Source organism: Lissotriton vulgaris, chromosome 12 (assembly GCF_964263255.1).
Source record: "Lissotriton vulgaris chromosome 12, aLisVul1.2, whole genome shotgun sequence".
Lineage (NCBI taxonomy): Eukaryota > Metazoa > Chordata > Amphibia > Caudata > Salamandridae > Lissotriton > Lissotriton vulgaris.
In genome coordinates, this window is record NC_141700.1 from 604,595,752 (window position 1) to 604,621,347 (window position 25,596).

Genomic DNA, 25,596 nt, shown 5'->3' on the forward strand with positions numbered 1-25,596 from the left:
TCGCAGGAGGCAGGCATATGTTTCCGGTGCAGAGAGAAAGAAGGCTGGTTCTGGCATGAGGAGACCGACAGGAAGCTGGATGTACAGGGAGGAGTTTGGGAAGAGAAGGTACTTTCCTCTTTCCATGATCAAGACAGGAATCTGTGGGGGGGGGGGGGGGTGAGTAGGGGGTAGAAGATGGAAGTTGATCTGGGCTAGGAGATTGAGGCTGGACTGGAAGGTTTTAGGATGTGGTAATTGGGCAGCTGGTCTGGGGAAGCATGAACTAGACTGTATACTGGATTTGGTTAGAGAGAATCAGGTTCCCTGATAAGATAGATGAGTCAGGAAGCTGATCCTGGGGAAGGAGGTGAGAAGATGATGTGGAAGAGGAGGAGACCAGAAGCTTGTGTTGGGGATAGACAAAATAAGGTATCCCTGGATGCTGGAAGCTGGCCTATAGGGATGGTCAAAACTTGTGTTGATGAGCAAGTATGATATCTAATCCTGAAGGTGCGGCGAAGTGGTAAGCTGATTTGGCAGGACAGGCGAGCAGGAATATATTCCTGGAGGAAAGTGTGAAAGTTGATCCAGTTGGTGGTGGTGTGGGGAGTATTGAAGAGGAGAGACAACTAGCTTGAAGGTGGATTGAGTAGGGTGTAGAAGAATAGCTCAACTTAGGGTAGAAGAGAGATTAGAAGCTGGACATAGGAAAGGAGATAAGTTGGTCTTCAGGAATAAAGAGGTGGCCTTTGTTAGAAAATGGGAATTGCAGACTGGATTTCAGAGGGAGAGAGGGGATGTCGTTGGGCTGACAGGAAGCATGATTAGATCATTGGAATATGGTCTTTAGATGATTCAGAAAATGGAAAACCAGTCTATGGGAGAGGAAAGCATGGATGAGAAAGGCTGCTGGTCTGGAGCATGGGTAGGGATGGAGGTGGGCAGCTGGTCCTCAGAGTAACTTGTCCTGCTGTGAGCCGGACATGAAATTAGCCTTGATCGGTCAAGGGAACACAAAGATTGCCCAGGGTAGTAAATAGAGAATTGGTTGCTGATTCAAAGGTATTCTGCACAGGTTTGTGAAACGTGCTGCATTACCGGTGTACATTTCCAATCGGCTCAGTCTACTATTCCCCTTCCAAGCTCAATAGTAATTTGAGCCCACTGACTGCTCTCCCTTTTAAAGTGACTTCTACGCTGGGCTGTGCGATAATGGATGTGGACTTCTAAATCTAGGCATAGCATGTTTTGTAGCCACGGGGGTATCCATTTTCTCTCTTTCCAGGTCATGGGACTGCCTATTGAGTCCATTTTGAAGCTGTCTGGTTAGTCCTTATTCCTAGAGGTCTTTGAATTCATCATGCCATGGGCTTGTATTGAGGTTCTCTTTGTTAAGTAGTAGGTCTACAGAGAGTAAAAGGGCGCAGCATGCCCAATCAAAATGAGTTTTGCCTGGTATGTAACAGATAGCAGCCCATCCCATTTTGAAATAGGCCTGCCTGTGACTGGCATCCCCCTCAGCACTGGCTCTCCAGGTAGAGCCGTTCCATATTGACCTGAGCCAACCTACTCTAATCTGAGGAGGGACATAAGAGCAGTGAGCCTGCAAATTTGGTCTCCAAAAGCTGCAACGATTTTGCCCCAGGATTCGAAGACCAAATGGACTGGACTTTCAAGATAACGCCTTTCTTCTCGTCAGGCTTGGCTACTAGAAGAGAATAGGTAATGACCTCATGCAGTACTTTTTCATAGATTTGAAATTACCAATGAGGTTCAGGGCAACACTAGAGAAGACTTTGCAGACCCAGAAGTGGAAGCATTGAAGTGTTGCCCTTTCCTCTCCAGTCTTCCCATTTCCGGGAAGCGTGCAGAAACTCCTTAAAGATGCACCAGTGGAAAGTAGAGGGACTCCCTGCCGGTACGAGAAACTGACCACTTCTTGCCAGGAGGAGTGACATGATGAACAGGAGGGTGCCTAGGCCAAGCTGGCTGGAAGGTCCTGCTTGGATAGCATCTTTACAAACAGATTGCCCAGCATCCACAAGTAAGGATGGGCAAAATATTCTGGTAAAAACAAAAATGTAAAATCCACATCTTTATAAATTTCGCTTTTAGAGCAGAATCAAGCCAGGCTTTCCGTTAAGAAGTCACTGGTGCACACATACCTACCTTCTGTGGATGTTGCTTTTAACAGCACCGCCAGGTGCTCGACAGTTTTATTACCTTAATGGAATTATCATTAAGGTAATTAGATTGCTTAATTCTGACATTGCTGGGCTGCACAGACCATTCTCACAGACAGAACTACACACACAGTTCTCACGAGGAGACCTGAGAACTGGGTGTGCTGGCAGCGCATTTTGCCTGCAGGCAGATGTGATTCCTGTGGAAATACTGAATTTGCCTTTGGGGGTCACATTCACTTACTGTGTGGGGAAAAAAGAAAGAGTGAGCCTGCCTCATCTCTGACCCCTCCCAGCCAGTGGAGCATGTGTATGTGCTACCTCTGCTGCTTCTGAGGTCTGGCGAAATCTGCGTAACAACCTGAGGCCTTGTGACTGAGGGATCTCACCCTTATTCTAGAACTAAAGGAATGTATGTAAGAGGGCTATATCCACAAACTGAGGACAAGAGCGGGGAAATTGGAAGGCAAAGGGGGCTAGAGCTACAAACTGCGGGTAAGACGGGAAACTGGATGGGGGAAAGGCTAGTAGATGGTCTACAAGGGTATCTCAGTTTGGTGGGGGTGAGTATTTGGATGCTCGGCTGGCCAGTGGAGGCCGGAAGCGGAGTTTGGGAGTGAAGATGTGAAGCTCATCTGAGGTTAGATGGGAATGGAGACAGGATTTCTGCAAGAGAGTTCGAAAGTGATGGAGTACAAGGAAAGACAGGAAACTTGTGGAGGAAAGGCAACAAGAAAAGAGTGTTGAGGGAGCGAAGGTGAGGGGAGGCATGAAACGAGAAGAATATGTGAAGCTCATCTGAGGTTAGATGGAGTACAAGGAAAGACTGGAAACTTGTGGAAGGAAGGCAACAGGAAAAGGGTGTTGAGGGAGCGAAGGTGAGGGGAGGCATGAAGCGAGAAGATGATGATGATGAAGGAGAATATGTGAAGTTCATCTGAGGTTAGATGGGAATGAAGGCCGGATTTCTGCAAGAGAGTTCGAAATTGATGGAGTACAAGGAAAGACAGGAAACTTGTGAAAGGAAGGCAACAGGAAAAGGGTGTTGAGGGAGCAAAGGTGAGGGGGGGCATGAAGCGAGAAGACCAGGACAATTTCCTTCAGGGAGGCAAGGGGCTAGATCCACAAAACTGAGGATAAGAGCAGGGAAACTGGATTTTATTGGGGGCTAGAGATACAAAATGTGAGTAAGACAGGAAACTGAATCGGGGAAAGGCTGGTAGATGGTCTACCAGTGTATCTCGGTTTGGTGGGGGTGAGTAATTGGATGCTCGGCTGGCTAGGGGAGGCGGGAAGCGGAGTTTGGGAATGAAGATGTGAAGCTCATCTGAGGTTTGATGGGAATGGAGACCGTATTTCTGCAAGAGTTCGAAAGTGCTGGAGTACAAGGAAACCAATAAGGTAATTTGAAGCTTGGCAAGTGATATTCGTCATAGGCAAAATTGGCTGGAAAGGAGTCATGGAGACTAGCAGAAGGAATTAATAATGTATGGCCTATTAAAATCAGATTATCAGCATATGATAACTTGTTGGGTTACCTTTTTGAGGGAGTACCTGTCTGAGAGAAGAGCTGCTTGTTGTGTACTACACATTAGACTTTTATGTTAACCCCTGTTGAGCTGTCGTCTTGTGATTCATTGTTAGTTTTTCTTTTGTTTGAAGGTGCTCCAGTACCACAAGTTTCTCAGCCGCAATTCTTGTTGGATGGGTTATCGTCACAGCCGCTCTTCAATGACATTGCTGCAGGTATGTCTGAAGTCCGTAACCTGCCTAAACAGACGTTTGGAGGAGTGTGATAGGGTGCAGTAAATGGAAGTAGACCAAAGTGATCAAGAATGTGTAAGGTTGATCTTAGAGATGTGTGAGAGCGTACCAAAAATCTTTGTTGGCTGTGGTTACAATGTAATTGAATGTGTATTTGTAGTTAGTGTGTTAATGGAAATTGAGCATGAGACTTTGTGGTACTTTAATTCCATCTTTTTTGAAGAGCAGTAGTGTCTCAATTTAAGAGAGCAGGTTGAAAAATATGGTACTGCTTCTTTAATTCCATCTTTGTTTGAGGAACAGTAGTATCTCAATTTAAGGGAGCACGTGCACAAAATATGTACTGGTGTCATTTCTTTCTGTTGGAATCGCACTTTAAGGTCTCACTAATGAGTCTTTTGGAGGCAATAAGAAGGCTGCTCTCTAAGGTGGAAGAAAAGTCCGCTATCGTTTGTAATTTAGAACTTCTTAGAAGAGCAGCATGATGTTTTGCCCCTATTGAAACATGTAGTGAATACTGAGGCGAAACCTTTGGAGGATGTTCTTAATAAATGGTCTGAAGGCTATAGGGAATATTGCTAGGCAGACCGAAGTGCCTTGCTTATAGGGGAAGTGAAAAACTCTTCTGCATTGCTCTGAGTCCCCTATCCCAGCATGGTTACCTTATGTGCATTTGTACAGCGCACAACTCACCCATGAGGGTATCCTTCCACTGAAGCAGAAGCTGTATGGGCCGAGCCTGAGATGGTGCTGGGTGAAGAGTCAGGTCTTCAGTTTCTTGCAGAATTCAAGATCTGAGTAGGCGGCTCTGATGTGGGGTCATTCCAGGCAGCTTTAGGAGCGAGGTAGGAGAAGTCACAACTGCCCGATTTGGTTCTTTGAACTGGAGATGTTGGGGGGGGGGGTGCGTGCAAGGAGGAATTCAGCTGAGTGAAGGTGTCGTGGAGGTTTGCTGAGGTTAAAGCGGTTGTTGAGGTAAGTGGGGTCAACATTGTGTAAGCCTTTGTATGTGTGTGCGAGGAGTTTGAAAAGAGCTTGTTTGTGAACTGGGACCAAATAGAGCTCTTTGAGGTGAAGTGCGGGTGATGAATGAGAGGTTGAGGGTGAGCCTGGCGGCTAAGTTTTGTACGGCCTGCCAACAGTCTTCTGGCCAGGTGGTTGTTCATTCTAGGATAGTGCGTGTTGCTGTTGTACAACCTACAGTCACATAGCAGGTCATAGTGAGCTGGTTTTGGATTACTGGTCCAAGGTTCTTTGTGTGGGTTGCCGGGAGGGGTGTGGGTTAAAGTTTAGCCGATCACAAGGTGGAGTCCAAGCTAGGTGTCTCGCTGAAGATTATTACTTCTGTCATGTCTGTGTTGAGCTTGAAGTAGTTGGTGGCCATCTATCTGACGGCCACTCACCCTCCTCCGCCTTCTGCTTTTCGCTCCTTTCGTGGCCACGGAATGGGTGCCCGAACACGTTCAATCCAGAGCCACAGGCCTGCGCAGCAACAACCTCAGTGCGGACGTGGGAACCACTGAAGCGGTTCAGTCCACCTCCACCCCCGCAGCACCCACTTCAAAACCTTCCTAGTACGACCTTTCAGGCCTATCAAACGCCAGTGGGTGGCAGAATACGCCATCATCTCCCCCAGTGGCACAGCATCACCTCGGACAGGTGGGGGCTGCAAATAGTCCAAATAGGCTACTCCCTCCCCTTCGAGACTATCCCTTCAGCCATGCCACCTCAGTACCACCCCATGTTGGGGGACCATTTAGCGCTTCTTCAGCAGGAAGTCATGGCCCTCTTGGCCAAGGCGGCCATCAAACGCATTCCTGGGCCAGAAGTAGGTCGTGGTTGCTATTCCCACTACTTTCTGGTCCCCAAGAAGGAAAAGGGCCTGCGTCCTATCTTGGACCTCAGGGATGTCAACGGCTTCTGTGAGAAAGTGCCTTCTTTCTCGCCTTGGTATGCCCCACTTTTTTCTGAACTGCTGATGTGCTTCGAGTGAGTGTGCCCTGGGTTCCTGCCAACCAGGTACCCAGGGCCTGTGTTCCTTCCCTAAAACTGTGTTGAAACTAAAACCCAATTGGCATCTCTGGCCACCTATCAGCCCCTAGTAAATGGTACCCTAGGCACCCAGGGCATGGTGACCAGAGAAGACCCTTGAGGGCTGCAGCACTTATTGTGCCACCCTCAGGGGCCCTGTACTCTGACACCCACACACTGCCTTTGCAGGCTGAGTGTCTAAGTAACAGAACTAAACAGAGTCGACATGGCACACACCCCTGTGTGCCTTGCCCACAGAACCCACTGACCTGGCATACTTCAGTCACACCTCTAGCTGGGTGCCCTATGACAGAGGTGTGGGAACAGGTGCATGAGCCCTGTGCCCAGGGCCATTCCTGGGCACTGTAAGTGCAGTGATGCCATTAAGAGAATATGGTGCTGGGAGGTTGTCCCTACGAACTCCACAGCACCATGATGGCTACATTGAAGACTGACAAGTTTGGTACCAAACTTCTCAGCACATTAAACCCGTACTGATGGCAATGTGGGATTTAATGTAAAGTGCACCAGAGGGCATCTTAGAGATGCCCTCTGAAAACCTAACCTACAATACACATCTGGGCTGAGTGACTGCAGAGGCTGCCACACAGCAGACATGTTGCTGGACCCCTGGGTGGATAGCCCCCACTCTCCTGGGCCTGCAACAATGCACATCCTGGGCGAGGTGCTAGGTCTCCTCCCCCAGGATGGGCAGGGGGAAGCTTCAAAGGCATGCCGCATCTGTGAGCTTCTCCAGACCAATTGCTGCCCCCAGCAACTGGCCCCCACCAGTTCTGACCCCCACTCTGGCGGGAAGACTGGTGGGAAAAACTACGTCAGGAAGGGGGGGGGGGTGCCAGTCTATGCCAACCCCACCCCTCAGGTGGGGGAGACGACGTGAAGCACGATCTTGAAGATGGGGAGCCCTGCCCAATCACAGCTCGGATCCTGCCCCCCCTCCCACAGGAGGGAGCAGGCTAGGGGGTGTACCCACCCCAGGACAGGGGCCTATTGGTCCCTGTCCTTGCCCTACCTGTAACACCCCTAAATTCAGTATTTAGGGGCTCCCTGAACCTTCCTTCCTAAGATCCCGATAAGAAAAAAAGAAAGAAGATGAAGAGGAGGAAGACCCCCCCCCTGCAGCTGCTAACAGGACGACAACAACTGACTTGTCCCCACCCCTACCGGCCTGTCGATCCTGGAACCTGCTCCTGCCTAATCCCGGCGACTCCTGCGGACAGAAACCTTGGGACACCCAGAGGACCCCTGCCTGCCTTGACCCTCTTAAAGCCTGGGACTCCCATCAGCAGAGGCTCTGCCGCAACAACACCCCTGGTGCCAGCCAGGAAGCTCGGGACCAACCCACTCTGCACCCGCCGGGCCCGTGCCCGAGTGATCCAGGACCACAAGGACGTCCCCCTGGCGACTGGGACCCAAAGTCCAGTGCCCAAAGACCATCCTCGACGGCGCCTGCAGCCTCAGAACCAGAGACCCCTCCAACCGCGACCAGCTGAGGGTAAGATTCCTGACCTCAAAAGACACCCTGCGCCCCACGGCCCCCTGTGCCCAACTCCTGGGTGCCTACCTATCCTCCAAGACCCCAACTTACCCCTCGAAGTGTTGGTCGCTCCAGAAGATCCTTCGTCCCCGAGCCTGCAGCCTTTGTTCCCTTTTCATGTTCCTCATTGAATAACATTGAGCTCCCGACGGTTCAAAAGCACCCTGCACCCAGCCGCCCGAGTGCCCCTGGCAGTGCAACCTGTACCCTATCCTACTTCCCCATTTGCCCTGAGCAAGTGACCAGGAGCCCAGCTCCCACAGTCGCGTGGCCTGCTAGCCAGCAGCCACCAACCGGAGCCCCCCTTCCCTCATTAGATAACATTGGGCCGAACTACCTCTGCACCCGGCATCCCCTGTGCCGCTGGGGGTGAACCAACTGTACTTACCGGACCCTGGGGGACCCCTGAGTCTATGCCCAGAACCTTAACTTCACCAGCCAAGTACTCACCTGGAAACCGATAACTCACTTACCTGCCATTGGAGAACATTGACTGGTTTGACTCGAAAAATCTTTTAAGTGTGAAGTTTTGGAAACTAAAAATATTCATATAAAATCACCCGAATTCCGAAGTACTCACCTGTGATCAGGAGAGAAGCCAGTACTGTACCTTGTAGCCCAGTACTGAACCTCAAAAGTAATCCTTATCGGGTATACTAGTTACTTGTATTTTCTCCATAGGAATCCATTGTCTGCTTTTCTATGACATTTCTGTCTACTTTTGAAAACTAGAAATATTCTTTAAAAATCATACAAAATACTGAAACGTAATTACTTACCTGTTTAGAGTTGAGACCCCAGTGCTGGCCCTAGGAGACCAGTACTGGATTACAAAAGTAACAAGATCGTACTTTACCTGCTACCTGAATTTTCTCCCATTGGATAACATTGCCAGATTCCTGTTGAAAAGTTTCTAAGTGTGAACTTTTAAAATGGCTTTTTATTCCTGAAAAATTACTACAATACCTAAAACGTTTTTGCTAAACTGTTTTCAGCTTAGACCCCAGGACTGAACCTAGGAGCCAGTCCTGGAATTACCAAAGTAATCTACAGAGTAATCAACTGTGTTTATATAAGGAAATCCATTGTGTTGCCTACTGCAACCCCTGTGCCTATTGTATTTACCAAGTTTTTTGCCTTTCTGCAAAGTACTCATCTGAGACCTCTCATATTGGGAACAGTATATTTTTTGATACCTGTTGGTTTTAGAAATGAAACAACTATATCTTTAGATATAAAAGCAATTGGCCTGGAGTTCAGTCTTTGAGTGTGTGAAACCTTTTGCTGACTGTGTGTGTACAACAAATGCTTTACATTGACCTCTGGTACTGCCTTACTGCTCGACCAAGCTACCACTGTAGAGAGTATGGTCAGACCTGGCTTTAACCTCTTTTATACCTCTGGGGTTTGTGGACTCTATACGCACTGTGCCTTATTCTGGTCAAGTGTATATAGAGCCACTATCTCACAGCTTCCTCCCGAAGAAGTTCAAGATGTTGACACTAGCTCAGGTCATGTCTGCTCTCGACCCAGGAGACTAGATGGTAGTGTTGGACTTGCAGGACTCGTATTACCACATCCCCGTCCTGCCGGCCCACCGGCGTTACCTGCGGTTCACGGTAGTCCACGAGAATTTTCAGTTTGCCGTGCTCCACTTCGGCCTTACCAGCGCCCCTCGGGTGTTCACAAAAGTGATGGCGGTGGTCGCAGCTCATCTGTTAAGATCTGGTGTTCCAGTCTTCCCGTATCTTGACGACTGGTTGTTGAAGGCGGGCTCGTTCCAGGCAGCCGTCTCTCACCTCCAGACTACGGCCAACCTCCTGTATTTGCTGGGGTTCTCCATCAATGTGCCGAAGTTGCACCTGGTTCCCTTCTCTTCATCTGATTGGTTCTGGACTCGGTGCAGTTTTGGGTTTATCCTACCAAGCAGCAAGTCCGGGATATTCAGGCTATGATTCCGATCTTTCAGCCTCTATCCAGGGATTCGGTCAGGATGACCCTCCGGCTCCGTGGCCTGATGACCTCCTGCATCGTGCTAGTGGATCATACCAGATGGCATATGCGGGCTCTGCACTGGGACCTGAAGTCCCGGTAGGCACAGCATCAGGGCAACCTGCCCGAATACATCCAGATCTCGGAAGGCACTGCACGACAATTGCAGTGGTGGCTCACAATTCGCAAATAGATCAATGGCAGATCCCTTTCTCTTCCCCAACCAGAACATACAGTAGTTTCTGATAGATACATCTGCCAGTGGATTCCTCACCTTGTGAATATCCCCCTGCGTCAGCAACGTTCGGAAAATTCTTTTGTAGCACGCCGGCGTGGACGACGTCTAAGGAGCACTTCATCGCGCGCGACTCCGACTGACACCACCGACTCCTTATTAGGCCTACGTCGGCGTGATGACATCAGTTCCCTTTTTTCCGCGTTGTCCACGCTAACGGTTTCTTGGGATCTTCTATTGTGCTGATAGTAACTTTGTTACTATTGTGAACTTTTGTTCTGTATCTGTTTGGAGTGCTGTCTTCCGTCGAAGATGTCATCGAAGAAGACAGGATTTAAGCTATGCGACTCGTGTGCCAGGATGATGTCCATTACTGATCCTCATGGTGAATGTTTGTGGTGTCTGGGCTCTGATCACGACGTCCAGGGTTGTCGTTCCGGTTCGAAGATGAACCCAAAGGCTCTTCGAGAACGAGAGGCGAAACTCCTTCTTGCCAAAATTTAGGGTAAGGATACCAAGAGGACTTCGAGGTCAAGATCAAGACGATCGAGGGAAAAGTCGAAGACTAGGTCGAGGTCTCGGTCGGAGTCTGCTTCGGGGCATGCTTCAGGTTCCTCAAAGAAGCATAAGAGGAAGAAGCACAGTTCGAGACACCATTCCGGCAGGGATTCGTACTCGAGAAAGAAGTCATCTTCTCGAAGACATCATAAGGGCATGATCTCTCCCTCTCCAGCTTGTAAGCCTGAAGGTGAGGCCTCGCCTTTACAGACTCGGGAGCCAACACCGAATCCGTAATCGAATCCGTCTCCGGAGCCGTACCAGTCTTCAGTGCACGATGAAGAGGAAGTTGAGGCTCCTCAGGTTTCGACGACTCCGGTACACTAACCCGAGGAACAGGAGGAGTCGAATCCGGTACAGCCTCTTCAGGGGCAACCAGTGGGTTCGTACCATCAGTTTCCCAGGCCAGGTCAGGACCCTTTGCATTTTCTAAACGTCATTTATGGCGTATATGCGAGAGCAATGTACCCCTCTGGTGCACCGGCTGGTCCCATGGGTCCATTGTCATTTAATCTGGGTGTGCCTCAGGCTTATGCTCCAGCGCCTTTCTTGCCGTTAATGCCGGCGCCGATTTCCCCCATGGCATTGCTCGGCTCCACCGAGGTCATCAACACCGTACACGGCGTCGCCGGCTCCGGAGCGACCTCGGGATAAAAATCGAGGTTCAACGCCGGTTCCAGATTCTCATTCAAAGGCGGCTCCAGCTCCTCATTCGACGCCGGCCCCGACTCCGTCGGTGTCGTTAGCGGATCCGACGATGTCGATTCGGATAGAGTGGTTGAGGCATAGAGCGCAGCGCCTTATGGAGGAGAGAAATTATGAGGAACCTGAGGTTGAAGAAGGCGAACTTCAGGATCAGGAGGATTACTTTGAAGAGTTGCAGGATGCAAGTGGTTTGGAGCTTTCACTGGAATGGGAGTTGCCCGCTGTATCTGATACTCCTTCTAAGGATGTTGCTCCTTACCATGTGGTGATTAAGAAAGCTGCAGAACTCTTAAATTTGACTTTACCATCTGTGGAGTACAAGTCTAACATCCTTACGGAGGTTCTCCATTCTCCGTCCTCTGTGGTTGAGCCAACTCTACCATTTACTGAGGCTCTAACTGAACCTATATTGGAAGTCTGGTATAGGCCTCTTACTGCTCCTGCGGTGTCAAAATCAGTTGCAAGACGCTATAGGGTGGCACCTGGAGATCCTGAATTCTTGTCTATTCATCCTCTACCAGAGAGTTTGGTGGTCCAGGCTGCTTGCTCAAAGAAATCAGCAGGTGCTTTTCCCCGGGTTCCTGGAGATAAAGACTCTAAAAAGCAGATCAAAATGTGAAAAGGGTGTTTTCGTAAAGTAGTACGGCCCTAAAATCCACGAATGCTACTTGTCTGCTAGGCAGATATGTTCATGCTTTGATGGACACAGTGAAGCAGCGATCATCTAAGCTTCCTGAGGAGGATAGGAAGAACTTTAGTGAAGTGGTATCTGACACACCGGCTGCAGCTAGTCAGGTCATACAAAGTGGTATGGACACAGCGGATTCAGTGGCTAGGATCATGGGGTCTTCGATTGCCACTAGAAGAGCTGCTTGGTTAAAGACTTCCGAGTTTTCAGCTGATGTTCAGGCTGCTCTGATGGATTTGCCTTTTGATGGCATAGGCCTGTTCGGAAAGAAAGCTGATGCTGCCTTGGAAAGGTTTAAAGATAGCAGAGCGACAGCAAGATCTTTGGGTCTGCAGACTAGAGGCTCTTTCACCAAGAAGTACAAGGGGTTTGGAAGGTCTACTTTTCGTACCTATAAGCAGAACCAACAGCAGCAGCAGCAACAAAATCCTTTGTAGAAGTCCTACAGGGGTAGACAAAGGGGTCGTCCTCATGGACGTCAAGCCTCCTCCTCCTCTACTTCCTCCTCTAATACTCACCCCCCACCTACAACAGCAAAGCAGCCCTAGATCCGCCATTCCGGATCATGTGGGTCCTGTAGGGTGTCCGCGTACTTATTTTCTACGGGATTGGGAATCAGTTACATCAGATCTTTGGGTTCTCAATCTCGTAGAGAATGGGTATGCTCTTCCCTTTCTGGAATTCCCTCCCAAAAGCTATCCTAAGGGTAGCATGGACTAAGCAGCCTTCAGGCTAAACTCAAGAGGGCATGTGAAGCCAGCTGTTATACCAATCACAATCCTGTAATATCAAATGAAGGGACACCACACAAGTTATATATTATAAAAATATATGTATTCTCAGAATAATCCTCTAGACTCTTTGAGTATAGAAGCACAAGCGTTTAAACAAAAGCACAGTAAAACATATGAAAGTTGCACAATTTGGATGAGGCCAGGGGCCACTCAAACCATATACTAAATAAGTGGTATAAGTATCGCTAATCGAACAGTGGTCAGGCCTAGGGCCTGGGGAATCGCTGGGACTAATCGGGACTAGCAATGCTGAAGTCGGGGAAAAGCCCGCGGGAATCGGGTGCAGTGCTGAAAGCACACACATGCACCAATGCATAGTCAATGGTGCGTAAAAGTTATCGAGTTACAGTTTTAGGAGTCTTCCGACTGGACTAGAAATACCAAACTTTAGACTTAGACACTAGAGGTGTATACCACTACAGGAGCACTGGCTTTCAAGAGTTACCTCACCCACAGGAAGCGGGTGCACAGGTGCAAAGTCGTGTCGGCTTTCGTCGAGTAGATCTATGGAGCCTGGAGATGAAGATGATGCAGGCGGCCAGAAGAGAAGTGTCCGGTGCGATCCAAGGGAGGATCGAAGATGTAGAGAACCTGAAAGCAGAGGGGACAGAGTCTGGGTCACTCAGCAGTGACCAGGGTGGAACCAGGAAGGAACCAGGCAATGTCTGGCGCAATCAGGTGGTTGTCGTGAAGCTTGTCTCCGCTGCCACGTGGACTCTGGGGAACAGAGTATGTCCAGGAGTGGATCACGAGCTGTCCCACGAAGGCTCTCGCTGTCAGCGGTGTCGGCTTCCGGATTGGAGCAAACAAACCTTGGCAAGCGCAACCCACACAGGATTCGAAGATCGCTTCTTACTCAGACCAGGAAGGTCAGAGCGGGTGCTCCTTTTCAGGGGAGCGAGGGCCAGTCCAGAGCAACCGGACTGGCAGAGCAAATTCAAAGGTTCGTCGGTACTGGGGCCACTAGCCAACGGGCAAGCGACCGGACCAACACGTCGAGCAGAAAGATGCAGAAGGGCCCCAAGCAGCACTTGGAGAGTGTGGAGGGGTGAGCTTTGGTGCAAAAGCTGCTCGGGGTTGGGGCTTCTCAAACCCCAATGCACAGCGTCGAGGGAGCCTCGGGAGCTGCATGGTCAGCACTTCATAGTTTTTCCAAGATGGCCGGCCCCACGCTTCAGGTCGCCTCCACGGGTCTCAGACTTGCTGGGACTGTGGATCGGGCTGTTGGAATGCAGGAACGCTGGGTCTGGTCGAACTCTGTCGCTCGAGTTCCGGCGGGAACTGCAACAAAGCAAACGGTGAGGCGCTGGATGGTGCCGGTTTGCACAGGGTGGTCACTCCTTGACCACAAGGGAGATTCTTCAGTCTTCCACGTCGAGTGGGATGTCGAAGGGTCCAGAGTTTCGTTTAATAAGTTTCAGTCAGGATAATCTGCGTGCACTAGCACTGCTCCCACCTTTATTCCCAATCTGTGGGCTGGATCACCTGCTAGGTCCCTCCTATGGGTGGGACCCAGGAAGGGGTGGTTACAACCCTTTCCCTTTGTCAAGTTTCGCGCCAGAGCTGGGACTGGAGGGTCCCAGCACCGGATTGAACTGGACTATGCATGGGACACCTTGTGTGCCCTAGGCAGTGTCTAGTTTCATTCAGCCCACCCTGCCAAAATCCACTATCTCCTGTCTGGGGAGGTGTAGCACCTCCCTGCGACAGGAAACCTTTTGTCCTGGCCTCCCCTGCCAAGTTTCGGTCAGCAATAGGAGGTCAGACTTGTGTCTGTGGCAGCAGCATCCGTTTTGTGATGCTGAGGCTCTGGTTAGGATTAACCGCGTTTTAGCAAAGTAACATGTCTTCTCCCTCTAGAAGGGTGGAATGCCACCCACGTCGCCAGGACTGGCGAGGAGGTAGTATTCCAAAGCGTATAACCCCTTACACGACATGTTTTGATAAAGCCAAACCATAGTTAGCAAGTAACCGCGAGGATTATAATGCACTTAAGAGTATATGGTATGGCAATATCCCGGAACAGCTAAGGGAGTTGGTCTCGACAGCTGCAGACAGGCTCAGCTCATGCTAGAGCACCATCTCACATAAAACCAAGCACTCTGCCTCCAGGATTGTTAAGGCCTGCCATAGGAGTGACTTATAGGTACATATGTATCCAGATATAGGTTTAGATGTAGGTATACTATATCTAAGCAAGGGGTGATTACAACACCTTGCCCCAGCTGAGTGATCAGCCAGTTGTGTTAATTTGGATAGCCAGCCAGGGGTGGCAAAAGATATGCTGCAGCCCCTGGTAGGCCTTGGATGCACCTATGCCCTGGGCACCTATAGTGCACTGTACAGGGGCTGATAAGGTGACCCAAGCCAATTTAGTTATGCACCTAGGGTACATGAAATCCATTTTAAAGAGAGAGCAGATAGCCTGGGGCCCTGATTAGCAGGGAAGCAGGCCAACTAAGTCGAAAACCAGCTAAGCACAAGGCAAAAAATCTGGGGTAACCATAGTCAAGTATCCACCTTCCTACACTAGGGTTTTTGCTTGGAGGACCACCTGTTGCTCCTTCAGGAAGAGGTATGGGTACTGTTCAAAAAGGGTGCGATAGAGGTGGTTCCAGAGCAGGAAAGGGGTCAGGGGTGCTACTCCCGCTATTTCCTGATCCCCAAGAAGGATGGCAGGCTTCGTCCAATCCTGGATCTCAGGATCTTGAACCTTTACCTGAAGCAGGAGAAGTTCAAGATGCTCACCCTTGCACAGGTTCTTCAGGCGCTGCTGGAAGAGGACTGGATGGTGTCGATCGACTTGCAGGATGCGTATTTTCACATCCCAATCCTTAAGTCGCACAGGAAATATCTCCGTTTGACGGTGGGGTCGCAACACTACCAGTTTGCGGTCCTTCCATTTGGTCATACTACTGCGCCTCGAGTCTTCACCAAGGTGATGGCTGTGGTGGCTGCACATCTCAGAAGGTCATGGATTCCGGTATTCCCTTATCTGGACGACCGGCTGATCAAAGCAGAGTCTCCAGATATAGTGCTCCATCAGCTGCAAGAGACAACTCAGTTGTTACACAGGTTGAGTTTTTCGATAAATGTACCCAAATCTCACCTGGTGCCCTCCCAGCGCAACCTGTTCATAGGTGCGGTACTGGATACAACTGTGTGTCGTGCATTCCCTTCTCCTCAAAGGATTCGCTGCATACAGGAGTTGTTTTGTTTATTTTTCAATGGAGCGGTCGTTCCAGTCCTGAAGGTCCTTCGCCTGCTCGGTCTGATGGCTTCCTGCATTCTGTTGGTCAACAATGCACGCTGACACATGAGGGCACTCCAGTGGTGCCTCCGCAGGCAGTGGTATCAACACAACGGAGATCTCAGGGAGTCTGTGAGGATCTCCAGAGAAACTGCAGAAGATCTGACTTGGTGGGGAGTGGAAGGCAACCTGTCTCATGGGAAGCCCTTTCAACTGCCTCCAGCTGTGGCCACAGTGATAACGGATGCATCCACTCTAGGGTGGGGTGCTCATCTGGGGGATCTGGAGGTCAAGGGTCTTTGGTCTCTAGAGGAAAGGTTGCTTCACATCAACCTTCTGGAATTGCGGGCGATAAGTTTGGCACTCAAGGCCTTTCTCCCTTCCCTTCGCGGTCGGTCAGTTCAAGTCCTGACGGACAACACCACTGCGATGTGGTATGTCAACAAACAGGGGGGAGTAGGGTCGCAGTGTCTCTGCAGAGAGGCTCTGCGTCTCTGGTCCTGGGTTCAGGACCATCAGATTTGTCTGATGGCAAATCATCTGGCCGGAGTTCTGAACTTGCGTGCAGACAGTCTGTCGGCAGTTCTCAGCCGACCACGCGTGGAGGCTCCATCCGGAGGTAGTTCGTCACATCTTTCGGACGTGGGGAACTCCTCAGATGGGCCTGTTCGCCACTCGCGAGAATTCTCACTGCCTGTCGTTCTGCAGTCTCCAGTATCCGATGCAGGGAGCTCTGGGGGATGCGTTTCAGTTGAGTTGGGACTCAAGACTCCTTTACGCGATTCCTCCCATACCCTTGATTTCTTGAGTTCTGAGGAAGATTCGCCTAGACAGGGCCAAGTTATATTGATCGCCCCGGATTGGCCAAGAAGGATGTGGTACACAGAACTTCTCCACCTCTCCTCGTGCCTGCCGCTCCGTCTCCCTCACAGGGCAGATCTCCTCTCTCAGATGGAGGGGCAGGTTTTTCACCCTCACCTCCAGACCTTACACCTTCATGCCTGGAGATTGAACGGGGCAGCCTGAATTCCTTTTCTCTCCCGCACGATGTGGTGAATGTCATTTTATCGGCTAGGCGTGACTCCACTAAATCCATTTATTCTTATAGATGGTCCAAATTTGTTGTTTAGTGCGGAGAGAAGTCCATCGATGCTTTGAGGGCTCGTTTGTCAGATATACTTCTTTTTGCACTTTCTTTAGCGCGGCAAGGGTTTGCTGTGGCAACAGTTAAGGGCTATCTTTCTGCGTTGTCTTTTCTCTGCCTGCCGGATCAGCAGTCCTTGTTTAAACCTCCTATTGTTTTGAGATTTCTGAAGGGGCTTACAAATAAGTTTCCGCCTACTCCCTTTATTGTGCCTCAATGGGACTTGAATCTGGTGCTTACTTATCTAATGGGTTCTCCATCGGTGGCCGCAGGGATAACGGATGCATCCACTTTAAGGTGGGGTGCTCATCTGGGGGATCTGGAGGTCAAGGGTCTTTGGTCTCCAGAGGAAAGGTTGCTACACATCAACCTTCTGGAATTGCGGGCAATATGTTTGGCACTTAAGGCCTTCCTCCCTTCCCTTCGCGGTCGGTCGGTTCAAGTCCTGACTGACAACACCACTGCGATGTGGTATGTCAGCAAGCAGGGAGGAGTAGGGTCGCAGTGTCTCTGCAGAGAGGCTCTGCGTCTCTGGTCCTGGGATCAGGACCATCAGATTTGTCTGATGGCAAATCATCTGGCCGGGGGTTCTGAACGTGCGTGCAGACAGTCTCAGTTGGCAGATCTCAGCCGACCACGAGTGGAGGCTTCATCCGGAGATGGGTCGTCACGTCTTTCAGACTTGGGGGACTCCTCAGGTGGACCTGTTCGCCACTCGCGAGAATGCTCACTGCCCGTCATTCTGCAGCCTCCAGTATCCGATGCGGGGAGCCTTGGGGAACGCGTTTCAGTTGAGGTGGGACTCAAGACTCCTTTACGCGATTCCCCCCATACCCTTGATTCCTCGGGTTCTGAGGAAGATTCGCCAAGAACGGGCCTAAGTTATATTGATCGCCCCGGATTGGCCAAGAAGGGTGTGGTACACAGATCTTCTCCACCTCCTCTCTCAGATGGAGGGGCAGGTTCTACACCCCCACCTCCTACACCTTCATGCCTGGAAATTGAACGGGGCAACCTGAATTCCTTTTCTCTCCCACACGATGTGGTGGATGTCATTCTTTCGGCCAGGCGTGACTCCACTAAAAATATCTATTCGTACAGATTGTCTAAATTTTTCTCTTGGTGTGGAGAGAAATACGTTGACCCTTTGAAGGCTCGTTTGTCTGATATACTACAGTTTGCTCTTTCTTTGGCGCAGCAAGGTTTTGTTGTGGTTACAGTCAAGGGTTATCTTTCGGCATTTCTCTGTTTGCCGGATCAGCCGTCTCTATTCAAATCTCCTGTGGTTTTAAGGTTTCCGAAGGGTCTCACTAATAAATTCCCTCCTACTCCCTTTATTGTGCCTCAATGGGACTTAAATCTTGTCTTAACCTACTTGCACAAGTGTCCCATGAGACTTTTGTCTATTGAGATGGTCTTCCTGGTCGCAATTACCTCGGCAAGTAGGGTAAGTGAGCTTCAAGCTCTTAGTTCAAAGACCCCATTCTTGACCATTCATGCTGAACAAATGGTTCTTACGACCAGGGCTGCTTTTCTGCCGAAGGTTGTAACTCCCTTCCATCTAGGACAGTCTATTACCCTTCCTACCTTCTATCCTCCCCCTCACCCTTCCAAGGAAGAGGAGAGACTACACCGTCTGGACCCTAGCGGTGAGCTTTTATCTCAATAGGACTAAAGACTGTCGTGTGGATGACCAGCTCTTTGTTGGATTTGCTGGCAGCAAGAAAGGAAGAGCGGTGCACAAGCGCACTCTTTCAAGATGAATTATTATATGCATCAAGATCTGCTACTCCTTGGCTGGTATGGACCCCTCCAGAGGGTATAATAGCTCACTCTACTAGAGCAAAGTCATCAACATCTGCTTTGTCTAGAGGTGTACCTGTTGAGGACATTTGTAGGGCGGCTACTTGGGCCTCCCTCCACACTTTTGCGAAGCATTACTGCTTGGATGCTGAGGTGAGGAGGAACTGTCACTTTGCGCGCTCTGTCCTCCAGGATTTTCTGGTATAGGAGAGTGGACACCCTCCTCCGGGGGTGGGGACTGCTGTGGGACTGTATTCACAAGGTGAGGAATCCACTGGCAGATGTATCTATCAGAAGAACAAGTTACTTACATTCGGTAACGCTTTTTCTGGTAGATAGGGTATCTGTCTGTGGATTCCTCACTGACCCACCCGCCTCCCCGTTGTCCACTCTTCTATACCTGAGTTACTGTAATGTAATGTATATATATTTTTTATTGTCAAGGAAATGTTTTCTTTCAATTGCTTTCCTGCATTTGCTTCACACTGTGTGTGTTACCCTGACATTTGTGTATTGTGTATACTGTGTATATATCTACGGTCATTGGTCCGTCCGTGTGCCTCGAAAGCACGGATAAAAGGGTGGAACTGATGTCATCACACCGGCGTGGTCCTATTATGGTGTTGGTGACGTCAGCGGAGTCGCGTGCGATGCTGTGCCTCTATGACGTCGTCCACGTCAGCGCGAAGCTACAAAAAGAATTTCCGGATGTTGCTGACGCAAGGGGGATATTCAGAAGGTGAAGAATCCACAGGCAGATACTGTATCTACCAGAAAAAGAGTTACAGAAGGTAAGTAACTTGTTCATGTGTATATCTACTGTCATTGGTCCGTCCGGGTGCCTCAAAGGCACAGAAAAAAGGGCGGAACTGATGTCATCACGCCGACGTAGGCTTATAAGGAGTCGGTGACATCAGTCTGAGTCGCGCTCGATGCCGTGCTCCTATGACGTCATCAACGCCGGCGTGCTACAAAAGAATTTTCCGAACGTTGCTGACGCAGGGGGATATTCACAAGGTGAGGAATCCACAGGCAGATACTGTATCTACCAGAAAAAGCGTTACCGAAGGTAAGTAACTTGTTTGACGGCCGCGTCCCTTCTGGGATGGAACGGCTACATGGGAGAGGTGGAGATCAGAGACCTCTGTTCTCTGGCTGAGTCCTGGCTCCATATCAACCTTCTGGTGTTTCGGGTGATCTGACTTGCACTGAAGGCATTCCTTCCCTCTGTCATAAGGAGAGTAGTGCAGGTGTTCACAGACAACACCACCGCCATGTGCTACTGCAACAAACAGGGCGGGGTGGGGTCGTGGACCCTATGTCAGGAAGCTCTGCGCCTCTGGACATGGCTAGAACATCAGGGCATTTCCCTGGTGGTTCAGTGCCTGGCAAGTTCACTGAACGCCAGGTCGGGCGAACTCCGCCGCCAGTGCATGATGGATCACGACTGGTGTCTGAACTCAGACGTGGTGCAAGGTCTCTTTCAGCAGTGGCGAGAGCCTTGGTTAGATCTATTCACCACGGAAGAGAACGCTTAATATCATCAGTTCTGCGCGTTGGAATTTCCAAGGTAGCACTTGCTAGGCGACGCTTTTCGAATGTAGTTGCGGTCTAATATAAGCCTTTCCGCCATTTCTACCCAGAGTGCTAAAGAAGATCAAGCGCAACCGGGCCCAAGTCATTCTGGTGGCTCCGGACTGGGCTCGAAGAATTTGGTATCCAGAGCTACTCAGCATGGCGATCGATCCCCCGCTCCGACTGCCTCTTCGGGACGATCTTCTGTCGCAGCAGCAGGGGAGGATCCTCCACCTGGACAATGTCCAGTCTCCACCTCCTTGCGTGGAGATTGAACGGCGGCAGTTGACGTCTTTTGACCTGCCTCCTGAAGTTTGTGATGTAATCTTGGCAGCCAGGGGTCCCTCCACTAAAACGGTATACGCTTGCAGGTGGAATAAATTTGTGGCATGGTGCACAGCAAAAGCTGTAGTTCCCCTTTCTGTCCCTCTTTCAGAGGTCCTTCTTTTTCTCCTTTCTTTAGCCCAGCAGGGCTCTGCTCTGGGCACTTTCAAGGGCTATCTCTCGGCCATTTCAGCTTTTTTACGGCTTCCAGATCAGCCTTCCCTTTTCAAGTCACCTGTTGTAAATAGATTCTTAACCCCTTCGCTGCTCATGACGAGCTCAGCTCGTCATGCAGTACACTGGTCGTGTGCTTATGACGAGCTGAGCTAGTCATGAACAATGGGGATCATGCATATGCAGCACAGGAGGGGAAAACCTCTAGCAGCCAAGGTGTTAAAAGGCATTACTCATCTTTCCCTCCTGTTCCTTTCATAATGCCTCAGTGGGACTTGAACCTGGTTTTGACATATTTGATGTGTGCTCCCTCTGAGCCACTTCACAACTGTCCTCTACGTCTTCTCACTTTAAAGACAGCTTTCCTGGTGGCCATCAACTCTGCCAGAAGAGTGAGTGAGCTCCAGGCTCTTTCTTCTAAACCTCCTTTTTTCTCCGTTCATCGGACAAAGCTGTTCTAAGGACTCTTCCTTCTTTTCTGGCAAAGGTTGTCACTGCCGTTCACATCGGTCAGACCATCACTTTGCCCACCTTCTTTCCACCTCCGCATCCTTCGAAAGAGAGGCTCCACCGTCTGGACCCTAAATGTGTGCGCTCATTCTATTTGTACCACACAACCGTTCCGGGTGGATGACCAGCTCTTTGTTGTCTACGTGGGTGCCAAGAAAGGTTGGGCCGTGCACAAGCGGACCATCTCGGTGGGTCGTTCTGTGCATAAAGGCTTGTTATTCTTTGGCTAAAAAGGAGCCTCCGGTGGGGCTGCGCAACCATTCTACCAGGGCGACTGCAGCCACTACTGCTTTGGGACGGGGAGTTCCCTTGCATGACATCTGTCAGGCAGCTATGTGGGCCTCGCTGCACATGTTTACCAAGCATTACTGCTTAGAAAGCCAAGTCCAGAGAGACTTTGGCCGTTCTTTTCTCCAGGATTTTTTGGTGTGATCTTGGTTTGCAGACCCACCTCCGGGGTTGTTATTGCTGGGGTATCTTTTCTAAGGTAAGGAATCTATAACTAACGTGTTTCTTTCAGATGCACAAGTTACTTACCTTCGGTTATGATATATCTGTAAGAAACATTACTAGTGATAGATTCCTTACCCCACCCCCCACCCATCCTCCCCGTTCTGCAAACTGATTTCTAGGGTTAAGGTCATCCCTTTCAGGGCCCTAGTTTAATGGCACCAGTGGTCAGTTTCTTGCATGGCTCTGCGTTCCTGGCGTGGAAAGAATGTGTACAGAACTGACGTCAGCATGCGTGGGCGCTTCTAAGTAGCTCAAGCGACGTCATCCCGGCGCCAGCGACTCATGCACAATGGCACCTACTGACACGCAGGGGTACTGCTGATGAAAACTTTACGGATCAAGTCTGACCCCTGGTAGTAATTCTAAGGTAAGGAATCTATCACTACTAATGTTTCTTACAGATCGATCGTTACTGAAGGTAAGTAACTTGTGCGTTTGGTCTGCTCAACCTGCCACAACAAACAATGGACATTGTAAAGGAAGCATTAAAATGAACTACAAGGACATGCTATGTTGCAAAATGGAAGTGATACACCACAGCTAACAATCAAATGAACTCAATCAAAACACAAACAGTGACCATATATCTAACTCATCTCCTAGACAGTCACATCAACTACTCAAGCATAAAGGTACATCTCGCTGCCATTGTAGCGTACACCAGGGAAAAAACATGCAAACGTTTCTGCACAAGACCTGTCATAAAATGATTCCTAGAAGGATCTCAAAGAATTGCTCCCCGAGAACAGCTCCAGTTCCCATGTGGAGTCTAAATACAATGCTCACACAACTTATGACAAAACGTTTTGAGCCTATGCATAAGGCAGAACTCAAACACATCCCTTTAAAAACAGCTTTTCTCCTTGCCATTGCATCCTCATGAAGAGTAAGTGAGTTACAAGCGGTAATACAAGAGCCATACATGCGAATCCACAAGGCCAAAGTTATTTTAAAAACAAACCCACAGTTCCTACCAAAAGTGCTATCCAAATATCACTTAAATCAAAGTATTCTCCTTCCAATTTTCTTCAAAAACCCACAAACAAAAGGGGGAAAAAGCATCCTTACCCTGGATGTAAGGAGAGCACCATTGTATTACCTACAGAAAACCAACAAACCTGCAAGACCAGTTTGTTGCCTATGCACATACGAACACAGGAAGCGCAGATCCAAAAGCAACAATCTCGCAATATATAGTCCAAACCATCCAAATATGCTACACCACCGCTAACAAAGAATTAACGGTACGACCAACAGCTCACTCCACTAGGAAAAAAGGAGCAACTCTGTTATTTATAGCCAATGTGTCCATAGACACTATATGTGCAGCAGCTACATGGGCATCACCACACACTTTCACCAAACTTTGTGTGGACATACAAATGAATAAGGAAGCACAAATAGGACAGAAAGTACTTCACACCTGTTCGCAAAGTCTTCCTCTCACCACAGCTTCCTCAGGATGTGAGATACTGCTACGTAATAGGAGGCACAGTATGTGAATCCAGAAAAGGATTCACGCTGCTAACGGAAATGGTTACTTACCAGTTGGAGTAGCTTTGCAGCTTGACAGATTTTCTGGATTCACATGCGACCCACCCAGCCTCCCTACAAGGAATACAAACACGTGGGGAAGCAAGTTATAATTATCTAAGGAACCATCTAAAGGACTATAGACTAAAAACACAAAGAGAAAAAAGAATCCGAAGATGGCTACCATGCACAACAACCTCCAGGGCGCCATCTGATGTCACACACACGTGGCACCCAAAAAAGACTATTCCAGACCCAACCACTAGATGGCGTAACAATGCACAGCATATGAATCCAGAAAATTGTTCAAGTTTCAAAACTACTCCTACTGGTAAGTAACCATTTCGTTTCTTGTAAGTAACTAATTTTCTTCCCCACCGCCTACTATCTTGATGCTATCCTAATTTCCACGTTAGTTCATGTCTGAAGAGTTGTTGACACATATTTAAAAGGAAAGCCTTTACTTGAGTATGTTAGATTGTCATTCTTTCGTGCTAGCAGTTGATGGCCAAGCTGCTATTGGGTATGCCAGAATTGCACTCCACAATAACGAAAGTTGCACTTTATAGTGTTAATGTCCATGATGCATGTTTTTCATTTTTCTGCAATGTTGTGGTTGGATCCAGAAGCTCAGTATAAAGATAAAACCTTTTCTGTCTGATAGGTACTTCTAAACACAGATTCATCAGCTTTAGAATATTCTCAAACCCCAATTTGGATCCAGAATTCTTTTTTTTTAGCAATACCCGCCGGAAAGTTGTATAGCTCTGCAGTGACTTCATACTGACCCGAAAGTGGTGCAGTAGAGATGCATGTAATCACCAACTCGACACCAGGGCTACCCAACATTTCCCCAGGAATATACTACAGTCTACAAACAAGGAGCGCCTAAAGGAGTAAACTTGCATACACTTACACATGAACTTATAATATGGTTGGTATCAAAAGAATGCAAAATTTCCTGGCTAATGTGCAGGAAAGTTTCAATTCTATTAAGAACGCGGAGGCAAGGATTAGGCTGAATCTTTCTCCATTTATTACACTCCAGCAGCTTTATAAAGAACCACAATCCACATTAAAACTAAATTTCGCATGAACATAGGGAAAATAGAAACAAAGAAAAGTCCAACAGAGGCAGCCAATCTCCTGTGAGGACGTCTCATAACTTCCCCCGCAGACGCTCTATCTTCCTCTTTCTGCGACTCCTTCAAGGCAGTCTTTGGTTACTCTTGCTTGCCAGCATCTGGTCCTAAGCCAAAAAAGAGAGCTAGGTAAGACCGAGGGACTAGGATCCCATTCAACAACCTTGAACAGCATAACACGTCAAAGGACAATGAACCACAATGGCACAACTGACATTCCTTTGTAAAGAAAATGTTACCGTAAACATTTTACTCACCATACGTACGCAGATGTTCTGGGCGGGTTCAAATGAACAACAGGTGGGCTAATCCTCGCCTCCGCGTCCTTAATAGAATTGAAACTTTCCTGCACGTTAGCTAGGAAATTGTGCATTCTATGGCAGGACCGGAGGCTTCAGATTAGGCTAGTTGAAAGCTTGTCCACCACCAAATACCCCAGTGACACTACTGGTTTAAAATAGTCTCTTGAAGGTGGAATCCAAGGACCAGTCCGCGGCATTCAAAATATCCTCTAGCCGCGCTCCCAGGGAAAAAGCCTTGGATGCCATTGCACCCATCACGGAATGAGCTCCAAAATGGGAAGTATCAATACCTGCTTCCTGCATCACCCATCTCAGAATCGTAGAGGATGAAACCGCCCTGTGTGGTTTAGTAAGAGCTAAAAACAATTGTTTGACGCCCTGTGCGCATATATCTATTGTTGCCACTTCGTAGGCCTTGAGCGCTCTGACCACACACAATTTTGGGACATCAGGGAAAGCAGGATAGGAGACAGACTGTGAATCACACTTAGTTCTTCTGGAAATGTGGAAAGTCACTCCTCCCGAAGTGAAGACCCGCCCGTGAGATCTAGGGCCCGCATATCAGACACCCAGCGACATGAGATCAAACACAGTAGCATTGCTAGCTTAGCTGACATTTGCTTCCTCAACAAATATTTGTTGGATAGCCAGGATCGAAACCGGTTTAGAACTTTGTTCACATCCCATAAAACAGAGTAACGTTGTTCTGGAGGAACCAGTAACCTGATACCTCTCAATAATTTGCAAACCAAAGGATGTTCGCCAATCGGACGATTATCCAATGGAACATGGCCCGCCGAGAACGCTGATCAAAAGGTATTGATTGACCTATAGGC

The 25,596-nt window shown here is 49.0% G+C and overlaps 1 protein-coding gene across 1 annotated transcript in view; it reads left to right on the plus strand.

Annotated features, from left to right (window-relative positions):
* The window catches only part of AP1G1 (adaptor related protein complex 1 subunit gamma 1), a 390,402-nt gene that overhangs the window by 241,940 nt on the left and 122,866 nt on the right, over positions 1-25,596 (plus strand). The window contains exon 9 of the mRNA XM_086945529.1: positions 3,828-3,911. Within this exon, the coding sequence (XP_086801655.1) occupies positions 3,828-3,911 (84 nt within the window). The remainder of the gene's footprint in view (positions 1-3,827; positions 3,912-25,596) is intronic.